Genomic DNA, 24,400 nt, shown 5'->3' with positions numbered 1-24,400 from the left:
GCTTCATGTTTTCTGAGTGTTCATATGTAACTTTTTTAATGGTAAAATAGTGGTAAATCTGGAAATAATAGTGAAAAGTTTTCTTTGGGAACCATTCTGCCTTACAGCACCTTGACTGTACCTCCTCACACTCTATTAAAAAATATGTTGTAGGCCAAAACATCGTAAAATAATGTTTTAAGGGAGTTAGGCAGTGTTTTCATAACCATTTGCTATTATTACTTTCTGTGAATCAAGCTTTTAGAAGCATTTAACTCTTTGGACATCTGGTTCCTATCACCATCACTGCAAACAATTCTGGCTTGGTAAATTTCTCTAAAACAGAGCATTTCACATCAAACCACTCTGAATGACTGTTTACCTCTTAACCATTTATGTCGAAAGTATTAAAATGTAAGCAGTTAAGGAGTTAAAGAGTTCTCCTTTAAGCCTACACAGCATTGTAAATGGAGGTTTTCCACCGAAAGGGGAAACAGTGCAGGATTAGGCTTAATCCCAGTCCAGGAAACTGACCCATATGCTGGAATCATTAGTATCCAACTTTATGGAAAAATGTACACAAAATAAATCACCAAACAGTTTATTTATTTATAAGCATTTTATTTGGATGTATTGAGGTCTACTTTGGGTAAAGCACAAGCCAAAAACATCACTGATGGCAGTTAGACAGATATTTACAGTGCGAGTGAGTGAATGTTTTTAAAAGATCAACATCCTCTCATTGTGGGGTTCAAGTTTTGCATTTCAGGAATTTTCCACACATTCTTACATGAACTGATTATGTACAAAGTTGGGGCTGATCTCTTATTCACACTGTAAAATTAGTTTCTCGATTAGCTGCTTGTAAAGTTAAGACCATCCTCAGTTCCATTTGATGGGGAAAGGAAGGGAGATGCCCATGAAGAGAGGACAGAAGAGTGAGAAAACGGAGTGAGTCAACTTAATTTCATCCCATATACAGCTAACCTTTCTGCAAAAGGCAACTCAAAACATCCAAGGGACATTTTCCACATCAGGCCACTATCCCTAAAGCAAGGCCATCTCCCAGTATGTTCTGAAACATAATAGCAGAGATAATAAAGTCTATTTCCACTGAAATAATAGACAAATTTATTAGTACCAACCAAAGGGCAGTCCATCCTTTCAAACAGGGCGCAGGTCAGGAATCGGATTAAGAAAATAACCAAAAAACAAACAAAAAAAAGATCATCTGAAATCACTCCCCCAAACCATTTCCTCAGAAACCTTCACACCACCTTCCATCTCTTCTTCCAATCCCTGTCATATGTGCCTTATCTCATCTCCTTGCTCTGCTCTTTCCAAACGCACTTGACTCTCACAGTGGCAGGTGCTCTGTTTAGTACCGGTAGTGTGGACTTCGCGATCTGGAGCGGGACCTCCTGCAGAAACAGAGAAGAGCTCAGTGTTTGGATCTTAAGCGCAGGAGGAGTTTAGCTCACCAAATCAGTTTTCTGTCGAGTTTATGAACAAGAGTTTTCGCCTACCTTCTGGATGAGCTGTAATCTCGACCTGTGGGTGCAAAAACATTTAGGATAAGATGTAATGTTTAACTCTCTTCTCTTTTTACCACCCTTGATGTCTTAAGATGGTAGTAGCGGTTTTGCAAACTTTATAAGGTGTTATGTAGGGCTGGGTGATCCTGATAATATACAATATCATGATATTTCTCAAATATATCAGTGTGATGATATTTAAGTTAGCATTAATAAACTCCTTCCTCAGTATTAGTAATGTACGGATGAATGTTCACAAATTTCCATAATAAAACTAAATATTCATTTAAATTCTATGGGTTTTAAATTGTTCTTTCAAAAAATTTGAAGCACACAACAAATAACATACCTTGCCGTTAACTGTCAAGGTGTGAATATGATTAGTAAAGGACAAAACAAAAGAAAAAAAAAAAACTTGGTAACAAGGAGACCACTATTTTATCATGGATATAAAGCTCATTATCTATCACTTATATTACTACAACTAAAAAGCAACATCACATAGAGCTGGGCAATATGACAATATTTATCCTTATTGTGATACAGCACAATGTGTCAGAATATGCTTTCTAAAGCATACTGTGGATATCGTCAGTACATAGAAATAACTTCTCAATTGCATGTTTGATTAAAATGAGAGCATAAGTAGTCCTGCTTAATTGGATTTAGTGTAGTAGAGGTGGGTGATATGGCAAAAATATAATATCACAATACTTAAAGAAATTTTCAGGATACAATTTATTTTTTCCAGACGTCTGATCAGTTAAACAGAGAGGGAAAAAAAAAACACAAGTAGTGCTGCATTTTTTAAAAAAATGAAGAACTATGAACACAATATTCAATATTTGGCAAACTGTGTGTAAATCTAGTTAAACGGGACTAATTTTGCTCTCTTCATAATGAAATACACAGTTGGTCAGTGTTCTACAAGTACTAACCATATGCATGATATGTTCAGAATAGCATACTGTATTGTGATATAATTTATCACAATAATGATATACATTATCACACTGCCCAGCCATACAGCATAGAGTGTGAAATGCTGAATACCAGTAAGTGGATTCATGGTTTTAGATAGTATTTAAAAACATGGCACTACTTTGTCTGTTCTAATTTATGAGATGTCAGATAAAAAAAAAAACATTGTGACACATTGTGCATCATAAAAAGCATGCTGAAGTATCATATTACATTTTCCCATATCTCCCACTTCTAAAATCGTCAACATCAAGGTATACTGGTGGTGGTGCTGTATTGCCCAGCCCTAGTGTGGTGTGCGCTGCTTGCTGAAGTGAAGGTCTAATCCCTGTCTGAGGTCCACATGGTATCACATGGTTGCCTGCATCACTTAAAAAGCCTCTGGCAGCGCTGAGACATGCACAAGAGTTCTTTAAGCATAATGCCAGCTTCACTTGGCTAATAAAACAGATTCTCAAACTGATACTGCTCCACCATCAATGGTCATGAAGCTTTCTTAAAAAGCTATACTGTGGTCAGTCCTCACTATAAAAGACAGGGCACCCCTCTGCTACTGTTTTCTACTAACTGGCTCTGCGTAGAAAGATGCATTACTCACTGTATTTGGCATTGGGGGACGGCGAGTGGCTCTGACGTCCGTACTGCCTTTCCCACTCATCCCTCTCTTTCTCCCGCCGCTCTCGCTCCCTGTAATACAGAACAGTCATCAGTGTACCTGTGCCACCTTATCAAACTGATTCAACTCACGATTTATTGGTTTCAGATTCGATTCAAAAGCATTTTTTAAGAACAATTTGATTTGATTCAAAACAGTATACAGAGTTTTGATTCAGTGAGTCAATTCAGCTTCTTTAAGAAATATTAAAATGCATTAAAGGATTAACGTGTATCAGCTAATCAGAATGATCTGGCCACAGTATACTTCGAACTAACGCAACTTCTGCAATTTGTATACACTGCTGAAGGTGTATCCAAGTCACTAGCTCTCAACCTGAAGGCTCACAGGTTATTATGGGTGGATAACATATCTGAGAATGATTTTTCAGAAAAACAGAAAAAACAATCTGTAACAGAAATTATGTGGTGGGTCTCCTCTGCTGTGCCACAGCGCGCTGTGTATTTTCCCCAAATAACAAGCTTCTTTTGGGTTCACTGCATCATATATTTCTTTCTTCACAAACATCTATACAGTATCAGTTTATCTTAAAGAAATAAGAGGGTGACTAGCAGCTGAGTTAAACTTTAATGTTTCAGTTAAGCAGCAGCACTTTCAGATTTCTTCACTACCTTTTCTATGTAACAGCACTATGAGATTATGAACTAACCACTATACAGAAGATCCCACACATGTACTGCTGGCTTATTAAAGTCAGCTGAAATTAAATTAAATTAAACAGCTCCTGTTTGGTTTACTTATGATCAGCAGTGCCTGGACAGTGGTTTGTAAATGTCTCGCGCTGCATTTCTGCAGTCATCTGTGTCCATGGGTAGCTTGAAAACTAAGCGCCTTAGCCACTCGTGTGCTGTAAGGCAGGGAATTTAGAGGAGAATAACATTTGTTTAAATATCACACAGATTTAAAAAAGCTTGCTTGTTTAATCAGCTGTGATTCATTCGATTAGTAGCGAATACATTTTTGAGTGATGCAAATGATCCAGAATGACTTTTCTTTTATGATTGGCGCAGTTGCATCGGGAGGAACTATAAATCATACACCACTATTAATCAGGATTTAAAACCTTACCAGAAAAAGATAAACTAGAAAGTCTTCAAACAGATTTAATGAAAGACAAATAACACTCAGGGTAAGTTCTGTCCATCAGGTTTCTAACTTTAACAAAGACCAGTAGGAGTTTGAAATATGCATTATCATCATGAAAAATGCCGTTTACCTACTGCTGTTTCATCGAGATGGCACATTTTAACAGTTTTTTGACCGAGTAATTGCGATAGCATTACTTACTTCATGCGTATTTTGCGTGCCATAGCTCTTAGTACTCCTTCTCGTTCCTGAGCGGGAGGAAAAAAAAAGAGGGAGAAAAACGAATCATGAGAACACTTTAGAAAATAATCAGTCTGCCTTTTCTCATTAATGTCTGTACTGAACACCTGTGAGAAACAAACATTCACACCAACTCACCTGCCGCTTGTGCTCCTGCTGCTGGATTTTGATCTGCGCTGCTTTCTTATCCGCCTTGGCTGGAAAGGAAGAGCGGTGTTATGAGACAACAGTAAGCTCTCAATGCTGCCCTCATGTGATACACACACACACACACACACACACACACACACACACACACACACACACACACACACACTACATACCAGGTACATTTACATGTAAATAAGAACTATAATCTCTCTGTAACAGAATGTAGAGAACATGAAGATGCACTGCCTTCCAAAAGGCGCTGGCACAGTAAAAGAAAATTTTCTTTTTTGCCACACAGCTCTGGTTGAAGATAAAAAAAAAGTAAGGCAAAAGTACAAAATGTAACTTTGTCAGAGCTTCATTTTTCAGCGATAACACCTTTGTGTTAGATGAGGCTCAGTAACAAAATAAATTTAGTAATTAAATGATGCTACTGGTGGCATGTTATTCACACACAATAAACACTGTTCAGTCATAACCATTATGATCATGTTATACAGTACTTTGTACTTTTAAAGGGAAACTGAGAGAAAACGTAATTTTCTTCATTTGCTTAAGAGTTTCAAAACTTGCCCACATTTGAGAACTAAGGCCCGTTTTGAACTCACTGGTTTGCTGATGTCACAAAAACCAACAAATTTACATATATCTGTTTATTCGGCCTACAGCAGTTTAGCCCTGAACATTCATGCTGGGGTGTTTCACCGGGCAGCCAATCAGAACAGACTACATTTACATATGTCATCCTTAAAAGACATAGAAACAATAAACAAACAAACAAACAAACAAATAAATAAATAAATAAATAAATAAAGCCTGTTTCATTCTAAGGGATAAATAGAGGCTGGAAAGAGCCATGTAAAAATGAACTATGACTATTTTTGGTATATAAACCTACAGAAAATACAGAAAATACACAAATATTTTTAGGTGGGCCCTAAAGGGAAAATGAAAATGTAGGATATGGGCCCTTAAAAGAAATGTGTCTTCACTCTTTCAACACCTTTGGAGGTTACCATAAAGAAATGTAAAGAAATGTGTGTAAAACTCACATTGCTTGTTGAGGGCTTTCTGCATGCGAAGCTTTAGCTTTTCTTGGGGGGTCATCTTGGGCTGTAATGGACATGATGCTATTAGACACAATGCCATAAAATGACTGAACTGGAGAGGGGCAGGGGAGTTGTGATAGTCGAAACACTTTTTTAAAGTAAAAATAATCTAATTTTTACTTAACAAATAATATATAAATATATATGTATATTTTTACATTCTCTGCACTGTACATGTGAGGGGCAGCAGAGGATTTCACATGTAACACTGCTGGCTATTAATACTATTCATACTTTGGTAAATGTGTATTTTTGAGTGAGTGTGTCTGCAGAGGAAGGGCTAGTACGGGCAGGCTTTTCTCACAGCCATAAGCGTTGGGTCACATACTAATTTTTCCTTCCACTTCCCCCTCTCACAGTTAAACGTTTCAGGGGATGGGTAACAAAATGGTTTCCAGTCTTGCTGCCATCGCCCCGCCTCGCTGCGAGACCTTTCAAAGCAAGGACAGTGTGTGTACTCATGCAGGTAAGTGTGAGTGGTGTTGTCCTGCCTGTCCCAGCATGCCCCACTGCTGAGGCCAAAGCACCTGGGTTTGCTCATATTGCTCCTTATGAAATCTCTCTCTCCACTCACTCTTCACAGTCATTAAACTCTCACCACCATGCTTTTCCAGTCTGATGAAATGTGTGAGCATTTTCACAGACTCGGACACAAAATTCCAGGATTGTTCAAAAGGGAACACACATACAGAGAAAATACAGAAAATATGGCCTCTCTTTCACTCTCTCAAACACACACGTGCAAACCATAAATGAGGGTTAGACAGGTTCAGAAACAGATGCCCTTGAAAAGACCACTGTGTTCTGGGAACAGAGGGCACTGTGGTCGCTTGGTGCACTGGCAGAGCTGATCACCATGGAGAGAGCCAATCAAAGGACATTTCAAATGAGATCGGAGGCTCTGTGAGGAGCCGGGACTGAATGAGGTAGGTGGAACCTCAGACTTATTTACAACTGCGTCAGCCTGTCAGGAGTGAGGGAGGCGTAGTCTTTAGCAACAAAACCAGCTATATCAAATTCTTACTGACTTTGGCAGCTCCCGTCTCTTTACCACCCGGAGTTTCAGGCCTAAAAAAAAGAAAGAAAAAAGACAGAGAGAGAAAGAGAGCATTTATGTAAGAAAGAAAGATATGAGCGACTATGCTTATACACAAATATACATGCTAAATGTGTTAAATTTAAGGACATATTTTTTGCTTAAATCACTCCTTGTGGCCTATTCTGTGTTTATGTCTAATTAATTTTATTCATTTTTTTCATCTGGCATATTTCTAGTGAAACTTACATGGCACAAAAGAAAACATTACATACATAACATACACCTACATAAGTCTGTCATGACAACTGACAACCCTATATGAGCACTTGTAAATGCTTAATCCAACAAACGTCAGTTGTCACTTGCTGAGGTGAAATCATATAAAAACTGACAAAACCAGCTTTTATTATAACTGACACTTGTTGGAATAAGTCTTTATAATGTTTATGTAGGTTTATGGCAGTTGTCATTGAAGGCCTATGTATGTGCCTTCAGTAAATTCAGCATTTTTCTTCTCAGCTGTGACATACCTCACATGACAGGCTTCACAATGAGCTAACGATGTGAAAACTGTGGTAGATCAGGAAAACTCAGAATAGTACACTGAAGGGCCTCCATAAGTGGATTTGGGAATCATCCATTCAAAATATCCACTGCTTATACAGCTACAGTGTATTTCAAGTGTTTTTAATGTACTCATATTGCTAGAGTGGTGACAGGACTCACTTTCTCAGCTTGTCAGAAAGAGCAGTGGCGGCGGGCTGTGCTGACCGAGAGGCAGGGGAGGGGCTGCGGCTGGTAGGAAGTGACCGAGAGGGGCTCGGACTGCTGCTGGCTCCGCCTCTCCTGTAGCCAGAACTCCGCCCACCTCTGCGACTGCGGTCAGCTGAGCGAGAACGAGACCGAGACCTAAGGAAAAAGAGCAGACGTGGCATGAAGAACAAGTGTGGAAAAGCATTTCACTTACAAACTTTTCTATATATGTATATAAAACCAAACAAACCCATTAGAGAGACTTTAAGAGTAGCGAAATCAAGTATGTGGTTAAAAAAAAGGGAATGGACTAGTGAGCTCAGCAACACAAAAAGGACCGGAAGACCACGGAAGACAACTAAAGTGGATGATCGCGGAATTCTTTCTGTGGTGAAGAAAAACCCCTTCACAACATCTAGTCAAATCAAGGACATTCCAGTCAAGTAAACCAGGAGACGCCTTCATGAATGTTAATATAGAGGCTTTACCTCAAGATGCAAACCACTGGTAACACTCAAAAATAGAAAGGCCAGATTAGACTTTGGTAGACAGCATCCAAAAACACCTGCCCAGTTCTGGAACAAGATTCTCTGGACAGATGAAACCAAAATGAACTTGCACCAGAAGATTAGGAAGTTAAGAGTATGGAGAAAGAAAGAAAGGGCTCATGATCCAAAGCATACCACAACATCTGTCAAACGTGCTGGAGCCAGTGTTACGGCGTGGGCATGTATGGCTGCCAATGGAACTGGGTCACTGGTGTTTATTGATGAGACTGGTAGCAGAAGTAGAATTCTGAAGTGTACACAGCTGTATTTTCTGCTCAGACTCAAATGCTGCAAAACTGACACGACAGTGCTGCACTTTACAGATGGAGAAAGACCCAAAAGCAACCCAAGAGTTAGTCACCTGACCTCAACCCAATTGAGCATGCTTTTCATTTAAAGAAGACAAAACTGAGGGCAGAAAGACCCACAAACAAGCAGCAACTGAAGGTGACTGCAGTAAGGCCTGGCAAAGAATCTCAAGGAAGGAAACTCAGTGTTTGGTGATGCCCACGGGTTCCAGACTTCAAGCAGTCTTTGACTGCAAAGGATTTACATCCAGTTATAAAAAATAATCCTTGGATTTATAATTATGTTGGTTTGTCCACTTACTGTTGAGCTTGTGATGTGAAAATGGAAGGACGATGTAAAAAATGGCTGTAAATACTATGTGGTTAATGCAATATTTTTGTTAAACCCTTTGAATTAAAGCTGAATCTTGATTGCTTCATTTCAAATCCATTGTGGTGGCGTACGGAGGCAAAGTTACAAAACATTGTATCACTGTCCAAGTACTTATGGACCTGACTGTCCATTACTTGGTAGCTACATTAGAATCGTAGCTCCAGTGCAAAACTACAGGAAACTTTCAACACCAAACATGTCTTGGCTGATCGACTACATTCAGGCTAAGGGCAATTTCCGGCTGAACCATCACTTTAACACTGTCCACATAAAACCAATTTTAACTGCAGTTAGTCAAATGCTGTATTTTTGAGGCACGTGTACTAGTTTACCTTGTTCGTCTGCGTGCTGTGTAATGCCTTCCCCTGTCCCTGTCCCGATCCCGGTCTCGGTCTGTGGAGCGCGAGCGCGTGTGCTCGTAACGTCTTCTGGTGCTACCCCCACTTCCGCGCTGCCTCGATCTGGAGTCAGAGCGACGGCGTGAATGTGACCGAGAACGTGAACGACGACCGTCTCTGTCTCTGAACCCCCATCCACGCCGGCTCCGCCGGGACCGGGAAGACGAACGAGAGGAACGACGTGAGGAAGAGCGTGAAGAATAAGAGGAGCGGCTGGAGGAGGAGCGCCTCCTGCTGGACAGACACAAAAACACCAAAACATTCTGTCATTATGGGCAACTGTGCTGAAAAAGCCCAAACACATTAACTAAATGCCACACTGCTACAGGCCGGCACCCCCTGGACATGGATTAAGCGTGGACAAAACTGTGATAAAACGGGAATTCATCCTTTTGCTTTTTAGTAATTTTAAGTCCAGGCTTAGTACTTCAGCATTTTTAACATAATGTGAACCTGTTACATCTGAAGCATTCAGTCAGTTACCAACACGAATAATGTCCCTGTACTTAAAGTTTTAATATCGGTATTGGAAAAGAAAAATTGATATTGTGCCATCTCTAACTATAAGCCAATAGGCAGGTGCTGAAGCAATACCAGTAAGCGACCATGCAATACAGATGTGGCAGACAGACATTAGGCTGAAAAATGCTGGAGTTTTCCTTCAATCAGACACTGGAAATCCTAAAATCTCATGCCTCTTCTAATCCATAGAGGTCTGTTTATTCTTGCTTTAAACCTTGAAAACACTGTTTTTACTGTTCCTGTGTTTGAGTGATTACTCAACGAAGTCCTCTGCCACACAGGATGGATGTGCAAAGGAGGCCTCAACTAGGGATGCACAATACATCAGTAGCTGATATTGTTATATTATTTGCAAATAAATGGAAAAACAGTTATTATCGACCTGATACTGAAATTATAGGCAATGATTACAGCTGATAGCTTGGCACCGAAGGCTTGCAGTATCACGTGTAGTCACCAGAGACATTATAAAGGAGGATACTAGACCCTAGAGTGGCCTCTGTCGGCTGCTCCAAATTTTCCTGCAACAGCTGCCGAAGGTACATAATGTAACTGATGCGAGTTCTGGCAGAAAACCAACCATTGGTCAGATTTACACACCTCTTTTTATGCCAAATGCTCCAAAAAAGGCGGATGCATTCAAGGCTGATCTGATTTGACAGTTTTAGGTAGTCTTTTCCAGATACGGAGCCATGATTTCTACTGACTTAGACATCAGTGATTATATGGAAGTATGATATGTGAATATTCTCAGCTGTTTTATTAAATGCAAAGTTCATATTGAGTTGTGAGTTCCATCATTTTCCTTTCTGCATTAAAGACTTGGAAAGATATTCTAGTATTTGATAAGTCTATTCGTATAGGTTTATAGAGGCAACATTTCATACTCTATACAAGTCAGCTAAACCTATTAGCCTGTTATCTCTGTGTTCAGTTTTTCTCAGACATGCTTTGACACTATGAGTGACTGATGACTCTCAGATTCAATCTGAACGTCAAAACCTAGGCTATATTTTTTTGTTTAATTCTTTCTTTTTGTACCTTCTTGATATTTTTCACTAAATTATCTTTAGTCTTTCAAATACAGGGTCACTACTTGGGGGGAGTTTTAGTGTATAGCCTTTAGCTGCAAGGGTATGACTTTTTTATTTATTATATTTTTAAGTAATTATCTTTATTTGTTGTGTCTTATCTACATAAAATAATGTAAAACATTAAAATTATCAATTCAATTGAAATAATTTAAATGATCAGTTTATGATATCCGTATCAGTCATTATTATTAAGGTATTAAGTATCGGTTATCATATCAAGCCCAAAAATTCCGTATCAGTGTGTCTCTAGTTTTAGCAGTACATATTCTTAATATCTCATCCAAGAGCCCACGCTTTAATCAAATCTCCCAAAACCTATGTGCAACACATACATGAAAGACAGGAGAAAACATCCAACGAAAAGCCAGGAGGGAAGTAGAAAGTGGAAGTTACCGACCGGGAGCCCCTGCTATGACCTGCAGGGTTGGAAGGGGCGTGGCTTGATTGTGCAGCAGGCGGGGCTTGTGATGCCGCAGTGCCCTCGTCGTCACTGCCCCCAAAGCTGGTGATGAAGGTGATCTTATCGTTGCCTGGGGACCGCGAGCGGGAACGCGACTCTGAACTCGACTCAGACTGGGGCCTGGTACAGGAAGAGTGGGCAAGAAGGTGCAAAGAGGGACAGGGGGAAAAGTTGAGAAAGAAAAAGAGAAAAAAAAAAACAAATAAGAGAAAAAATAATAAGCAGACATGTAAATCTCACAATGATTCAATTCAATTGTAATTTTAAAAAAAATTCAAGATCTTAATTTGATTCATTTGTTTATAGTTCAGGTTCACTTTCAAAAACACACTGTACACACGTGACTGCAAGTCTTAACATATTTTAGATTTATTTTTTAGGTTTATCATTTAAAACAAGACAAAAAAATGACAATCATTAATTGATGACAATGAATTCTAATATTTCAAAACCGAGACAGTTGCGATTTTACCTTGCTTATAACAAAGAAGAAAGCATGTTTGGAATCGGCCAAGAACGGAATTGGCCGATTTTTGCTCAAAACAAGCAATCAACAACTGGCCAATTTGTTATTTTTATTTTGGCCAATCTGTGTTGCAGTTTTATGATGTAAATAATGTGAGACAGGTACGACAAAACGTCAGAGCCTAATTATGAATGACTCGTGTCAAACAGCCAGCTGCCTCTTCCTTTCAAACGTAGCACTTCATTTGACTTCATGTTGTTTAAATGGTCCTTATCATGGAAAAGCAACTGTTCCTCACTTTTTTAATAAATGTTTGATGTAATATGTTAGCACTGTTAAAGATCCAAAATTCCCCAGTCTGTAAAGTCCAAATATGGAAACTAAGCTGTAAAAACAGCCTGTTTAAATTTATATTTCATTATTTTTTGTAACATCACAGAAACCAATGCATTTACATGCATCTGTCTATTCATCCTACAGCAGCTTAGTCCAACCCACCTAAACTGAAGTTATGAGATGCGTTTCAGCTCCTGGATGCTTTTCGAATAAAGCGTAATAGAGCGCAGCCAATCAGAAGAGAGGTCATTTACATTTATGGCTTAAAGGTATAAAATGAAAACTAAGAGAGGTTGGAAAATGGTCATGTAAAATGAAATATGCCTGTTTTTGTCATAGGTGGACCTCTAAAACAAGGAAAAATGTATGACATGGGCTCTTTCAAATGGCAACATGTTTTGAATGTGTGAATTTAAAACGCTTGTGTCGCTCATGAAAAAATAAATATGATATTTACAGTGCAACAGGCTAATAAACAGTACAGCTACTACTATGTTTTGTTTGTTCATTTTCCACACAGTGTGAGCTTCAAGTATTAAAAAAAGCTACTAAAGATGGGGCAAATATTTTAGGCATCTGCCAATTTGGCTGTAAAGAAATTGGAATTGGCTGTAAAAATGAATGATTTCCTCTAATAAAAGGCTGTACTACAACTGCTAAGTCAATTCTAGCAACCAGTTAGAAGTGCTAGACCAACGAACAACTACACGCTCTAAAATCAGAATCGATTCATTTTGCCATGTATGTTACACACACAAGGAATTTATCTTGTAACATACTGAACTGATCAGACAAGCACACCAACTATTAACTAAGGAACAAATAAAATAAAGACTAAAGATTTTTTTTTTCTTGGGAAAAAAACTGGGGGAAAAAACACTGGGACAACCATCACTGATCACACATACCAGCACGTGTTAACATGAAAACAGGCAGATGGCCACAACTACTCACCGTTTGTAGGGGTCATATGTTGGACTGTCTCTTCTGGCATAACTGAAATGAATTAAGCAACAAATGTGAGCAAAGCATATCAAAGTGTGTGAAAGTGTTTTAGCTTTCTTTGATGTCTGTGATTCAGCGATGGAGGTGCCGTACCTCGGTGGGCTGATCTGTCTGCCTTTCATATATTTCTCCCGGAACTCTCTCCTCTGCCTGCGGGAGCGTCGGCCCTGACACAAACACATATGCAGATATGATCTTACCAACACCCTATGGCCACATGCCAACCACACATGTACATAAAATACCAAGAAGCCCTCAACAGTCACACTAGCAGAGTAACTGGTGTAGTTCTCACCGAGTACATAGCCTTCTCGGCCTCTAACGCTTTGGCATGCTTTATGGCCTCCACTTCCTCCTTGTCCTTTCTCAACATCCTGCCACAAAGATGTGTCAGTTATTCACCTAGCCACACAGGGTCCGTTGCTTTTTCCCCCATTTTATGTCCATCATCAATTACATAGCTTGCAAGTACAAGGCATTTCACTATCCTGGTGCACTGCACATTTCAGTATTATCCATTTTCCAATACATCTTGTTTCATTCAGAGAAGGCTTTATTAAATGAGTTGGAGCAACAAAATATCACAATTTGTGATGTATGCCTCAAGAGGATTGCTAGTTTATATGAAAGCTGTTTAAGCTCACCAGACAAAATCTCCCTCTGCCATGCCGTAGGGTGTGGCCATCTTGTTCAGCTCCATCACCTGTTCTGGGTTCAGTTCATCCACGTCTACCTCAACATCTACAAAACAATCACAAACACAAAAGTGAGCTTTTCTAAGGTTTAGCTATGGGAATTAACCATGAAGAGGATTTAAGAAAGGTAGAGATAGGAGAGAAAGACGAAACTAAGAGAAAAACGAGGCTCACCAATGTCAGGGATGACCTCATCCTCTTCAGACTCGCTGTTCTCCGAGTTGTCCTCGTCTCCTTTCTCTGACGGCGCATCTGATTCCGTCACTGTACTGTCCTCGTACGTGTAGCCGATCTGAGCCTTCTTTTCAGCCAGCCTTAGAGGAACAAGGCCACGTTTAGTATTTACATTTGCAGCATTTGGTGGAAAAAGTGCTTTGCTGTGTACTTGGAAAACTCGCATGCAAGCACAAACAGGCCACAGTCTAAAGATGCCCTAAAGCTAATGCAACATCAACATTACAGGGCAAAGAAACAGTTTTTGTTTCACCTCCTTTTGATTCTGATTTCTATGGAGAGTGGCAACAGTTGTGAGCAGAGGATTATGAGGGTGATACAAAGAAAAGTTGTTATTGTCTCAATTTTATGCAAATGAAAAGCGAGTTTCCTCAAGCGGCATCCTGCCAGACTGTAGACCACCAACAGCTTTACTAGGAGCTGTGAAGTTGCTCCAACATAAGATACGGCAAGGAACATAGTACTAGAGTACTTTAAAGTGCACCAACATACACACATCGATCAGGCATAACATTATGACCACATTGTTTCTACGCTCATTGTCCAGTTTATCAGCTCCACTTACTCTATAGGTGCACTTTGTAGTTCTACAATTACAGACTGTAGTCCATCTGTTTCTCTGCATACTTTGTTAGCCCCCTTTTACCCTGTTCTTCAGTGGTCAGGACCCCCATGGACCCTCACAGAGCAGGTACTATTTGGGTTGCGCTGGTCTGAGTGGATCAGACACAGCAGTGCTGCTGGAGTTCTTAAACACCTCAGTGTCACTGCTGGACTGAGAATAGTCCACCAACCGAAAACATCCAGCCAACAGCGTCCTGTGGGCAGCGTCCTGTGACCACTGATGAAGGACTAGAGGATCAACACAAACTGTGCAGCAGCAGATGAGCTATCGTCTCTGACTTTACATCTACAAGGTGGACTGACAAGGTAGGAGTGTCTGATAGAGTGGACAGTGAGTGGACACAGTGTTTAAAAACTCCAGCAGCACTGCTGTGTCTGATCCACTCATACCAGCACAACACACACTAACACACCACCACATCAGTGCCATTGCAGTGCTGAGAATGATCCACCACCCAAATAGTACCTGCTCTGTCAGGGTCCATGGGGGTCCTGACCACTGAAGAACAGGGTAAAAGGGGGCTAACAAAGTATGCAGAGAAACAGATGGACTACAGTCTGTAACTGTAGAACTACAAAGTGCACCTATATAGTAAGTGGAGCTGATAAAATGGACAATGAGCGTAGAAACAAGGAGGGGGTCATAATGTTATGCCTGATCGGTGTATGTACGATGTAATAAACATGTCCATGCCACGCCAGTCATTATATACAGTGCTTAATGTAGAAACTTTTATCAGTAGCCTGATAAAACGATGATGCTGACAATTTCTGCTAGAATGTGACATTTTCCATTATATGTTAGCATCCCACACACACACACCAGGTTTAATACTACACAGCTCGGGTCTGCACACGGACTACAGACAAGGTTTGTGAACTTTGAACAGTGAATCATTTAGTTAATATTTCAACTTAAAACCTAATCTGAATCACTGGATTTGTGTTTTAGCGCATTAGCAGTCCGCCGAGCAGCTTGTTAAACAAACCGGATTCTTAAGTCAAAGTCAAAGTAAACTTCTAATGCTATACAGCTGAATGACATTGTGTTTCTCCAACTCTGATGTGCAAAATATAAATATAACAAAGGCAAATACACATTAACATACTAGACAGCATAGACTGACATAAATCATATGTATAGAGATAAAATATATACATATTTAAAAGAAAAATAATGCACACAGTACAGCAAAATATTGCACATTGCTCTCAGTGTTAGTATTATTGCACAGTGTAACAGGAAATGTACACACTGGTGAATAGTGATAAAGTGCTCAAGTGTTGATAACATTAAAAATATTGCACAAAAATAGCTGCATTTTTTAAAATAGAAGACATGAGTTCCAGTATGTAAGGTTAAGTTCTGTATGCCTTTCATTTCACACACAACGTTTGTAACTACAAACGTGTTTTCCTCCATCTGACAGTATTTCAAAGTGTCCACGATAAAGTTACTCTGCGTGCACGAGCACAGAAATAACAGAGCTCTGTTTTCACTTTCACTCGCTGTAATTTAAATGCAGCATAAGGCATTAAGAATCAGAGGTCAGTGCAGGAGAATAAATATAAAGATACACAACTCGCCAACATGAACTTACTTTTTCTTCTCGTCCTCATTTGGTTTTTGCAGGCCGCCGTACAGCTCATCCACATATATCTGGTACAAGCACTGCTCCTCAGAGACTGAAACAAGATGACAGCAAATTACTTACATAATTCTCATGGAATAATGTTCTCACATAACTCAATTAGGCTTGTGATACTTAGTTAAGATCCTTCCTTCTTATATCTTTGATATCCTTGAACTTCTACGTTACTATATGTTTGCGTGGTTATTTTGGGGAATATAGTTGAAAATCCAAGGTGTCACTCACTGTTGGCAAAGTCATTCTGCACTAGACCTCGGTAACGTTCATAATTGCACTTCCTCTCCTCTGACTCCTGCTCAGGGGTGCTGCAGAACAGAAACACACATAAAAATATAGCAATAAGCTTACATTTCATCAAAAACACATACATATTGAAACACATTCAGCATTAACTGCATAGATATGGTAGGAAAAAAAGATAAAACTTATTATAATTCATAAAAATAAAAATTCATGAACACTTATCAAAAAAGAACTTAGCAGTATGTGCCCAAGACTGAAGCTGGTTCATCAGACCTACCTGGTGTTCACAAGTGAAGGTGTGTACATGGGGATGTAGTCCAAGTGTGCCCTCACATCAAACCTGTCGATCATATTGTTGGTGTCCCCCTGCCAAGGCATCCTGCAATAAAACGCAGCACATTTTTCTAGTTAACCCACTAATATTTGTCTCTATAATCACCTGCTCCACAGTAAAATGTAAAATAAATAAATAAATAAATACATAAATAAATATATCACAAGATTAACTCACATATTGACTGGACTCTCAGCAGCCAGCGCTACAGCTGAGTCAAGGTGGATTTTATAGGCCCGCCCATGTACCTGAAGGAACTGGGCTGGATCCTTTTTCTACACAGAGCAATAGATGGAGAGAGGGGGAGAGAGAGAGAGAGAGAGAGAGAGAGAGAGAGAGAGAGAGAAAAAGACAGGGGGAGTGTAAAAGGGCAGAAAACACACCACCTTATCTTTATATTTGTTTTCCCAAAGCACACTCAGTACTTAGATTATAAACTATTAATATAAGTCATATAAGAATGCATGGACACAGCAGCTTTAGTGAGAAAAGATGTAAATGCTGGCTCTGCATAAAGTTTTTACAAAACACATGTCAAGGCCTGATGTCAATGATGACTTGTATAAAGATCAGCTACTAAATGGCGCAATGTTTTAACAATTGGGGGTAGGAGTTGTAGCTTATGATGCTGTCTGATGATATAGATTTTGCCATATCATCAATACCATGACAAGCCTAAAATAGTGCAACACAAACAGCCTACCCCAAGACAAATTTAACATAAACCTCAGAAGATTTAAATAAATAAATAACTAAATAAAATCAACAAAAGCACATCTTACATAGGAAGCGGCAACTATAGTAGTGAGTTCCAATGTCCAACTTCACTAAGGTAGCCTTTTATTTATTGCTGAACAAGGTAATTAATGTGGCAGCATGATATTGAGCGCACACACAAAAGACACCTGAACACTCGTAATTTGCAGCCTAAAGCATAAAAATTCTGAGCCCTTTGGGGTGGTAAAACATTTAACTTTGCTGGCGAAGAATATTATTTTGGTTTCTTTTTCAGCCTTTTGTTGCGCCGTGTTAGATCATGATTGCTCTATGCATTACTCACCATTTATAAACATTTTGTTGATAAAAGAATTTCCTTGTTATGTTTTTATTATTATTTACGATTTCATGAATTTTAGCTTTATTTATTTTAGATTGTGACATCGTTATCATCAGAACAGCAGAAAATACCATGATATAAATTTGAGCTTGTACCACTCACTGTTATTTACAATGTCTTGTTGATAAATGCAGACTATACTATTCGTGGGCATGTTTAATCTGACGTTCGGAAAGCACTGCTATGAAAAATCAACACGGACTTGCTTCTAATTCGTCTGTCTGGGAAATGTACCTTGGTACCAGCCACACAGAACACTGGCAATGGTGATGATATCTACTTACGATTTTCTCATAGTATTCCCGCCGTCGTTCTCCACGGCGCTTGTAGTCCACCATCATACCACGCAACTTGCGCTCATGTTTGCGGGCCTCCTGCCACATGACAGCTCCGCTGGGGGTGGGGGCGCGTCGGGGCACGGCTGCTAGTTTGGTACAGATAGAGATTCAATTAAACACATGCACATTCAAACACATACATACATTTGTATACATATTTGTATAAACACACACATATGTAACATACACAAAAAACATACTGGGCTGCCAAAAGGAGTGGAAATGGTTAAACACACACTGACATATACAAAATTACTACTTAATGTATTTATACTATTCTTATTTATTCTAACATCAGTATTTTTCTGAGCAAATAATTTCTTATTGCCCAAATAAACAGCTTTTTAATTCTTATTTCCTCAGGTGCCTAAAGCTTTTTACAGAGTACTGTAAATGTTGAGTTTGGAAAAAAAGTCCTTCATCATCTGAGTGAGCTGCTTCTAAGGCTGTAGCAGGTAAAGCGGCTGATATTCACATTTCAAGATAATAAGCTCATAAATGTTTATAATAAATCACAATACAGCCCAAGTTACTAAAAAACACTGGTGGTGATGTGTAACAGGGGCCGCAATGTCAACAACACAAATATAGCCATTTTATTTACTATCCAAAACCTCCAGTGAATCTACATCCTGTTTTCTATGTAATGTTGATGATGGTAAAACAACAGGCATAAAAAAACACTTTTTAGGGGGACAATTTAACTCAATCACCCTGCATCTACCTTTCTGCCATGAATTTATTTTTAAAAATGTTTTAGGCCAAGACTTCAGGCAGCATATTTGCAATTATTCTGTGTAACAATGTTCTGCCGGGAAGCTTTTAGAGGCATTAAACTCCTCACACTTCTGTTTCCTATCAACACCACTGTAAAAAAAATTCTGTCCCTGTAAGTTTCTCTAGAACAAAGCATTTCACACCAAACCACTCTGTTTATATCTCAACCACTGAATAATGCAAAAGACTTTCAAGAGATTTCATGAGTTAACAAGCACTGCAGTTTATGTGGTTGGCACAGTACATTAGGCAAACTTTGTTTTCCTTAAGAGCAGTATTTCCACCAGTCCTGCTCCAGTTATCTTCCCTGTACTGCGCATTTCAGTGTTTTCCTAATTGAGTACACATGTTTTGACCTAAAAGTAAGCATGGTATTTAAAATCAGTCATAATAGTAAACATTTTTGTCTGTTCTGACTGTGTTTGCCCTGGTCTAGACACCTCCACCCTGTGCAGAGCTTCAACTAAATATAATAGCCCGTTAGGCCAGTCCTCCTCCTGTCGTTTCCAGGCACCACACTTAGTTTGTTTTCCTGCTTCAATACCCCCATTTTAATCTCATGAAATGTTTAATAATGAACTGAAACACAGAAAAATGCAAGAGCACACAAGCCCGGGGCAGTAATAACCTAATTTTATAAATAATTTTAAACTATAAGGCTGAAATAGTTGTGTTAGAGCAGGGAAAACATTACAATGTGCAAGGCAGGAGCATTAATTGGGAAACAGTGGACTAAATATTTACAATGAATATTGGCAGATATTAGTAAATATTGGTAAATACTTATACTTTACTAGCCTTCAATAAATTGCAAAAATGATATGTTTAGCTAGGTTAGCTAACTCTTGTAAGATTGCGTGCATTATAACTAGCTAATGAAATTAAACCAAAGCGATAGTGTTTACAGCCAATAATCTAAGTTAGCTGGGTATTATCATATATGCATAATCCAATTTATTTAACTCAAACTAAAGCTTTAACACTGGTTTATCACAGTGGATGTAGCTGTTAGTACACTCCCAAAAGATGGTTCATGCTTAAAGGGTTCTCCAGACTGATGGAGAATGTGCTGGACATGGCATCTTTTTTTGAAAATGGTTCTACACAGCATCAGAAATCCATTAATGTGAAGAACCATTTTACCATGGTTTTATATAAAACTCGTGGTTCTAAACAGAACCATCCCCTTTACTAAAACACCATCTTTATAAGAGTGTAACGCTGTCATTCCACCCCAGTGTAAGTTACATGATAACTTAACCTTAGTCTTTCATGAAGCACTAGTCTACTATTAAAGTATTGACAAATAGGCCTGTTATTAAGCTCGTAATGAGCGCATTAGAGCTGAGTGTGCAGAACAGCACTGAGGAAACTGCATGACGACTGGCGAAGTTAATGTGGAAGGCAATTCTGGGAGATTTAGCTCGCTAGCTGTATAGCTTAGCATAGTTAATTCAAAGTAGGAAGATTACGAACAACATGTCCAGCACGTTACCGCCCATCAAAGAGCTGTTACCGTGCTAACAGGAACAATGGGATAAAAAACAAAACGAAAAACAGAACAGAAATACGACGGCTGGAAAAAAGACTGCAGCGACGCTGCTAATCGCTAACTAGCACTGGGTTAGCCGTGAGCTACGGCCCCACACTCAAAGCCAATTCACCTGTTAGCAGTTCGCTAATGCTAACTAACCAGCTGGGCCGACATTCATGAAGCTGAAGTCGGCTTCTTGTTCAAACTCTCCCGGTCCAACTCAAATGGAAGTTGGACCGGGAGAATCTGAAGGAGAAGCGTGTGAAAAGGAAGCCGAGTTAAGCCTCGTCTGAAATCCACAACGCTGGCTGGGTTAGCTAACAAGCAGCCTACGACATACCGCCTTACGCCATCAGCACATTTTGTCGTGGTGATATTTAGAGCAGTAAGATTTACCTGTTTTTGTTTACAACAAACGCACTCGAGACTTATTTCTATATTCTCGCTTGTTTATGCTCGAGAGGACGACAAGCGAGGGACCACAACGCCGCTTCCAGACTTGCTACCTCTGCTAACTAGCTTATTCCAAATACGCCCCCTGTGCAACGCGCGGGTGGATCGTCCCAAACAGCAGCCGCTTCTCCAAACCTCACTTCTGCTCTGGGAGTGTTCAAATAGCAGTTTGGAACATTTCTCAGTTTGTCACAGATTTTATCACAAAAATTGTGTCACCGTCATCTGTTCTTGTTCTAAGTAATGCGAATCTTCGTTTATTATCCGACTACTCTGTAGAAATAGAGATGTTTTGTTGCTGGAGCAAGCGGGGAACACCCATAGGAAATGGATTCTTCCAAGTGAAAGTGGATAAGGGAGCTTCGGAAGGGAGGTTCTTTGAAATTGGAGCGTGACCGCTTCTCAAAAATCTCGTTTACGCCAAGTTTATGTGCAGGCGCTGCACTACAGGTGGGCGAGCTGGCAAAAATATAATATCGCGATACTTCAAGAAATTTGCATGATACACTATATGTCACAATATTTATGTTTTCAGACATCTGATCAGTTGGAACAGAGACTACAATTATTTTTCTTCAATATTTGGCATACTGTGTTGCACAAAATCCAGTTAAATGGGACCAATTTTGCTCTCTGCATAATGAAACATGCAGTTGTGTTCAACGAGTACTGATGATATCCATGATACGTTCAGAAAAACATACTGTATTGTGTTGTATTGTAACAAAATTTATCACAGTAATGATATATACAGTCATATTGCCCAGATGTACCTTCTAAAAAGTAAGCTGGGTTAAATCCAAGTTATTTCCACAAATACTTGACAAGCCTAGGACATGTGTTTAAATGACTGACACCTTTCAATATCTTGTGTGAATTTTTTTAAAAGCAGGAAGTATTTTAAAGCAAAGCTAACGGTAGCTATACATTTAAGCTTTGCTAATACAGGTTTGTTCCCACTGACACTGAGGTCTTGCTACCACCGTTGGACATAAGGTCTGCCCTGCGATGGACTGGCAACCTGTCCAGGGTGTTTCCGCCCGATGACCGCTGGGATAGGCTTCAGTTCCCCCCGCAACCTAGAAGGATAAGCATCTTAGAAAATGTGTGTGTGTGTTGGACAGAGGGACAAATGAGAAAACTACTAGGCAGAAGATTGTCTCCATTTGGTTACTTTCACTTCTATTTAAAGATCCATACACTACATTTTTCTTATGTTTTATTTTTTCACAGAGGTTCTGTTACTGTGCTTTTAAGAGTGCTATATGTAAATTACCTCTGTTCTGACTGAGTGTCCTCTACTGTGTCCCATTAAAAAGCAGTCCAAGATGAAACACTTCTTATATTCACGCTAATGGGCGAGGCTAAATTGCAACAGGCTGAGTAGGCAAATTTTTTGTGACATCACAAAACCGACTGTTTTTGCAGCTTAGTTTCCATGTATGAACTGTATGAGATAAACATGAATTGCACATTTGAAACTTCATTAATGCTTACATATACAGCAAATGTCAGAGAACATCCATCATTTATTTCATTTCCAGTCAAACAGCCGTTAAGTACAAGTTATTCATTTTTCAGATGTTCCTAATGAGGTTAAATGTACAATAATCCACTTGCATAAGGCTTGAAGAAGGAGAATTAGGAAGGCTGCAAGGCCATTACTGAAGGCTTCAGACTGACATAAGCTCCTGTATAAGGCAGGAGGAAGGAGAATTAGTGAAAAAACAGTGTTTCCAAAACTGTAGTTCAAAAAAATGACTGGAAGATACAAAAATAATCCTAACAACCACCTGGAAGACCTGGTAGACACCAACACTGTCCCCGTCAGATAAACAGTACTTAAAGAGTGGAGAAAATCAAGCTGAAAACATCCACAGGTGTTTCTGTCCATCCTCCCACTGTGAGAAGGCGACTCAGCGCTATGGGTCTGAAAGGATGTGTAGCTGTCAAGAAGAACCTCACTGAGAAAAGGAGACGGACACATCAAACAAAGAAGCTGAACAATGGACTGACCACCCCAGAGACCAGCCCTCAACATCACTGAATGGGTTTGGATTACTTAAGTAGTGAGAAGCAGAAAATGCAAAACCAACTTCTAAGGCTGAACTTTGGAGTAAAGTGGAGGAAACTGAGTCTCCTGAAAAGAATAGAAGCTGTAATGAAGGCAAAGAGTGGACACACAAAATCCTGAAAATATATTTAGTTGCTGATATAAATTTTATTTATTAAGTTTTATTTACATCAAATGTAAATATGATTTTCAGTGATAAGGGCTATGCCAAGTTCTGCATTCAGATGAAAGATCTATGTGACTGTTTTTATGCTTAATATTTTTGTTATATACAAAAGTCAGTTACCTATAACTAGTAGTAATTTTTGTTTTTTAAAGGAATTTTGCCACCACATTCGTAACTGCATTTTACTTACATACACACACCGATCAGGCATAACATTATGACCACCTTCTTGTTTCTATGCTCATTGTCCATTTTATCAGCTCCACTTACTATATAGGTGCACTTTGTAGTTCTACAATTACAGACTGTAGTCCATCTGTTTCTCTGCATACTTTGTTAGCCCCCTTTTACCCTGTTCTTCAGTGGTCAGGACCCCCATGGACCCTCACAGAGCAGCTACTATTTGGGTGGTGGATCATTCTCAGCACTGCAGTAACACTGACGTGGTGGTGGTGTGTTAGTGTCTGTTGTGCTGGTCTGAGTGGATCAGACACAGCAGTGCTGCTGGAGTTTTAAACACCTCAGTGTCACTGCTGGACTGAGAATAGTCCACCAACCAAAAACATCCAGCCAACAGCGTCCTGTGGGCAGCGCCCTGCGAGCACTGATGAAGGACTGGAGGATGACCAACACAAACTGTGCAGCAGCAGATGAGCTATCGTCTCTGACTTTACATCTACAAGGTGGACTGACAAGGTAGGAGTGTCTAATAGAGTGGACAGTGAGTGGACACAGTATTTAAAAACTCCAGCAGCACTGCTGTGTCTGATCCACTCATACCAGCACAACACACACACGCCACCACCACGTCAGTGTTACTGCAGTGCTGAGAATGATCCACCACCCAAATAGCTGGTAAAGTGGACAGTGAGCGTAGAAACAAGGAGGTGGTCATAATGTTATGCCTGATCGGTGTATATTCATCATGCTTTGCACTGTTCAATCACATTACTTGGGGAAAGGTGTGACATGTGTCAGTCATTAATGTGTCCTGTGTGTGAATGTTGCCTTTTCTTTTGGTTCAGAACATTTGAATAACAAAACTGTCTCTTGAACACCAGTAATGATGATGCTTCGTGGCAGAAGCTCAGGAGGGCTGCA

At 39.6% G+C, this 24,400-nt stretch overlaps 1 protein-coding gene across 4 annotated transcripts; it reads right to left on the bottom strand.

Annotated features, from left to right (window-relative positions):
* Positions 1 to 583: 583 nt before the first annotated feature.
* On the bottom strand, positions 584 to 21,177 carry LOC118817878 (CLK4-associating serine/arginine rich protein). Of its 4 annotated transcripts, none has more exons than XM_036584857.1 (21): positions 21,003 to 21,177; positions 18,242 to 18,378; positions 17,018 to 17,115; positions 16,784 to 16,885; positions 16,489 to 16,568; positions 16,213 to 16,297; positions 13,928 to 14,067; positions 13,703 to 13,799; positions 13,354 to 13,432; positions 13,152 to 13,225; positions 13,008 to 13,049; positions 11,189 to 11,371; positions 9,110 to 9,409; positions 7,522 to 7,704; positions 6,785 to 6,824; positions 5,700 to 5,760; positions 4,636 to 4,694; positions 4,459 to 4,505; positions 3,094 to 3,182; positions 1,506 to 1,530; positions 584 to 1,400 (listed from the first exon to the last, which is right to left on the bottom strand). In XM_036584857.1, the coding sequence occupies exons 2-21, from the start codon at positions 18,338 to 18,340 to the stop codon at positions 1,358 to 1,360; spliced, it is 1,926 nt and encodes a 641-aa protein (XP_036440750.1). In that variant the 5' UTR covers positions 18,341 to 18,378; positions 21,003 to 21,177; the 3' UTR covers positions 584 to 1,357. The 4 variants fall into 4 exon arrangements, 3 of the variants coding, with proteins under 3 accessions (XP_036440750.1, XP_036440749.1, XP_036440751.1); XM_036584856.1 differs by having other exon boundaries at positions 18,242 to 18,381; positions 21,003 to 21,176; XM_036584858.1 differs by having other exon boundaries at positions 9,110 to 9,406; positions 18,242 to 18,381; positions 21,003 to 21,176.
* Positions 21,178 to 24,400: the final 3,223 nt, after the last annotated feature.

The sequence above is a fragment of the Colossoma macropomum genome, unplaced genomic scaffold (assembly GCF_904425465.1).
Source record: "Colossoma macropomum unplaced genomic scaffold, Colossoma_macropomum, whole genome shotgun sequence".
Taxonomy (NCBI): Eukaryota; Metazoa; Chordata; class Actinopteri; order Characiformes; family Serrasalmidae; genus Colossoma; species Colossoma macropomum.
The sequence above is the reverse complement of the archived record's forward strand: the minus strand, read 5'-3'. Positions and strand labels throughout refer to the sequence as shown.